This window comes from Buceros rhinoceros, unplaced genomic scaffold (assembly GCF_000710305.1).
Source record: "Buceros rhinoceros silvestris isolate BGI_N320 unplaced genomic scaffold, ASM71030v1 scaffold9700, whole genome shotgun sequence".
NCBI lineage: Eukaryota > Metazoa > Chordata > Aves > Bucerotiformes > Bucerotidae > Buceros > Buceros rhinoceros.
This window is the reverse complement of record NW_010389009.1, coordinates 329-3,707: the sequence shown is the minus strand read 5'-3', so window position 1 is coordinate 3,707 and position 3,379 is coordinate 329. Positions and strand designations below refer to the sequence as shown.

Here is a 3,379-nt window from a genome sequence, read left to right as displayed (position 1 = left end):
AGCAGGAATTAAAGCAACTGCTCATTCTGCACACCAGAAGGGACACGAACTTCCCCCTCTCTTCACCACCGAGTCCTAAACATCCTGTTCCACACAGGCTGTTGAACCAGGATTTGAAGTTCACAAGACCAACAGCCCAAGCAGACAGGAGGGGGAAAGAGAAAGCACTCTTACAGAGGACCACATTCACCCAGCGCTCCTCTGCGAGCCCAGAGGCAGCAAAATTTGGATCAGGTGGGTTTGTCTGCATGGTTATAATAGATGTTACAATCACTCCTTAAAAAACACCTTCCCCCAGGTTTCCTATTCGAGTGCCACAATACCAAGCACACTTTTAACACTGACCACATGACTTATTTTTGTAACACAAAACAGCATTTCAGAGATGGTTCTTTCCCTGTCTCTCACACAAAGGTGGAAAGTACGTGCATGAGTAACCCTTGTGATGGCGTGCCAAGCACATCAAGCACACTTCTTTAAAGCTACTTGTTTCCACGAATCATGAAGTAAACACCTTCTACCCAAAAACAGCAGTGGATACAAAAGTCTGTTAGTTTTCCATTCTTATACAGAAAAAAAACAAGCAAAAACCACCAAAAAGCCTAGCAGGTGTTAGACTGGCATTCGGGGGAGAAAAAGAAATCTGGACCTAACATCTAGAATTCCACCCATACTAAGCTTCCCTGGCTTGCTCATACAACCCATTACACCACACCCAGTAGACTGGTGAGTATAACCACTAGTCTGTGGCCCAGAGAGAGGTGTCTCAGCAGAGACTGGCTCCAGAATCATTGGGAGACTCTGCACTGATCTGAGAAGAGCAAAACAGAGACACCAGAAGGGACCAGCACTACACGCTGAGCACTAAACTGTGTCTTTCGGAGCATGCGCACACATGATTAAACCAGTATTTTTCAAGCTGGTTTATGCACATCTGTCAACACAGAGCCAATAAAAACCCACTTGAAAGCACTGGCGGGGACCAGCTGGCCAGCCCTGGGTGAAGCCACCGGGTCAGCTCGTGCTCTGTTACAGACTGCCACCCATCTGCTGAAACACTTCAGAGAAGGTTCTTCAAGGGCTTTTAAGCTTCAATAGGACAAGAGGAAAAGTCCTCACAAGGACCTGAAATTCAAGACGGCCCGGCAGGTAATAACAAGCATATGGAAGGTACCTACGGAGCACCACACTGCTCTGTGCTGGGGCTGGTGCTTTTACCACACCCCTAGAGAGCTCCTGGTTTGCTGACAAATCTGAACTATTCAAGCCAGACAAGATGCAGCCTGACTGATGGCTGCAGCAGAGCTGCACAAGACTGAGTGACTGGATACAGAGATTAATGAAATTCAGTACCCTTGAGCACAGAGCAGAGCGCACAGGAATGAAGCCCAGCCTGAGCCACTCAGCAACGGGCTCTAATCTGACCACTGCCACTCACAAGCACGACCTCCGAGCTGTGATCTCTTCCCTAGCACTCACACCAGCTCAGTGCTGAGCTCCGCGAATAGAGGCACTCTCTCCATCACCCTCCTAGTTTAGGCTCAGCTACTCCAAGCAATACTCAGGGGGCAATCACTGTTTTTTTTTTTTTCTTTTTCAACCCAGTTGTAAGCACTCTAAGTCTTGGTGCAAGCAGCAGCAAGCTTTAGACATAAATCACCTGAGTGCAGACCACTAAAGAGGACAAGCCTGGGACTCAAGAGGTGTTTGTAAAGTTAAGGAGCAAACGAAGCAAGTTTGGCGGTGGCGGAGGTTAGCAGTTAGTTAGCACAGCTGCTGTAGTGAAAGACCAGCTACAACACAACAAGATGTGGGTACCCATAAATTTTGCCTTTTTTTTCCTTCCTCAGGCAGCCTAACCACAGGTATTCTCCCCTCTCAAAAAAATTAATCTCTTGGCCCATCAGAGCTGTAATAATTTTCTCTCCCAAACTACAGAGCAGTTTCATTATCTTGAACTGCAGCTCACCTCTTCCTCACTGCATCACCAAGGTCAGCAGAGAGAGGAAGCAGGAAGCAAAGCAGATCAAAGGCAAAGCAGCATCTCCCCTCACACTTCAGCTCACAGCACACACCCCACCCACAAATCACACCACCTTATTGCAGGCAGCAGCCCAGCATTAGCCTGCAATCAAGCACACACAGCTTATTTACAAAAGCTCCTCTGCTGCAGTCAGCTGGGTCACTACTTTGCTACCCTTTGGCCTGCGTGGCAAGAAGAACAGGAATATTAAGGCTCAGAAAACCCACCAGACACACACGTGGCAAAGCACTGCTACCCGATTGTTTTTAATGAGGCTCTTACCTGGTGCAGAAACCAGGATCTGGCATCGGGTGAGAATGGCCAGAAGAAAATCATTGTGAGAGTGGACTGTGTAAAGACAGGCAGACAAGTCATTAGCAACACACCAGTGCCCAGAGGCACCTCCTCAAAGCAGCTCATGTCTCCCCCACGTGCTTCCTACACAGGCATGACTTTCAATTTCAGCTTTTCTCTTTTTCACGTTTTCTTCTACTGGACCCAGAATCTGCTTCTCACCATACTAATAAAAAGGACATTACACATGGCATGGAAACAAGGTACATCACTTCTCAGCACGCGCACACCCCACACCCCCCAAATCCAGCCCTACACACACAATGTGAAACACCTGGTGCATTCAGCCAGTCAGGAGGCTCAGCTGTCCTTCCTGCTACACAGGCTTCCAGTAGCAGGGCTTCTGGTTTTGTTAGAAAAGGATCAGGAAGAGCCAGCCCCAGGAAGGTGAACTAAAGTCAGATAGGTTCTACATAAAATGCTACTTCCTTGTGGAAGGGTTACTGGAACACAGAGTGAGTAATTTGGCATTAGGAAAAGCAGTGCTTTTGAACCCAAGCACCACCAAACTCACTGCACTTGCTGACAGGGACATGAACATGGAATCCAGGAGCCCCCACAATGCTCTCGGCAACACCTGCCAACATTCACAGGCCCGCACAGAGGCGAGGACAAAGGAACTTCACCCTTCAGCACTCCAACCTGCCACCCCAAAGGCCAGGGAGGCGAATTCAGGGGTTCCCTCCCCCACTTCAGCCGCACCACCAGGTCAGTCCCAGCCAAAGGGAGAGTGCCGTATAGAAAGGACTAGCTCTCCACAACGACATGAGTAGAAGGGCTTCTTAGTTGCTGGGACAGCACTTTATACCGTATTTACGCAAGGCCAAATTGCCAGTCAGTGCCGGGGCCACAAAGGAACTTTTCCCGGCAGGCCAGGGCACCTCTCACCTTGTCACGCTATAGCTATCGGGGCCCTGCCCATTCTTACTTTGCTCACAGCAGTTTCACAGCCCAGGAAGCCACGCACAGCGGGGAGGAGCTCCCCGCCGGCCTGACAGGGGC

The 3,379-nt window shown here is 49.4% G+C and overlaps 1 protein-coding gene across 1 annotated transcript in view; it reads right to left on the bottom strand.

Annotated features, from left to right (window-relative positions):
• The window catches only part of TADA1 (transcriptional adaptor 1), a gene marked incomplete at its 5' end in the record, with an annotated part of 14,545 nt that overhangs the window by 10,896 nt on the left and 270 nt on the right, over nt 1-3,379 (bottom strand). Inside the window, one exon of the mRNA XM_010132446.1 lies at nt 2,306-2,371. Coding sequence (XP_010130748.1) covers nt 2,306-2,371 — 66 coding nt within the window. The remainder of the gene's footprint in view (nt 1-2,305; nt 2,372-3,379) is intronic.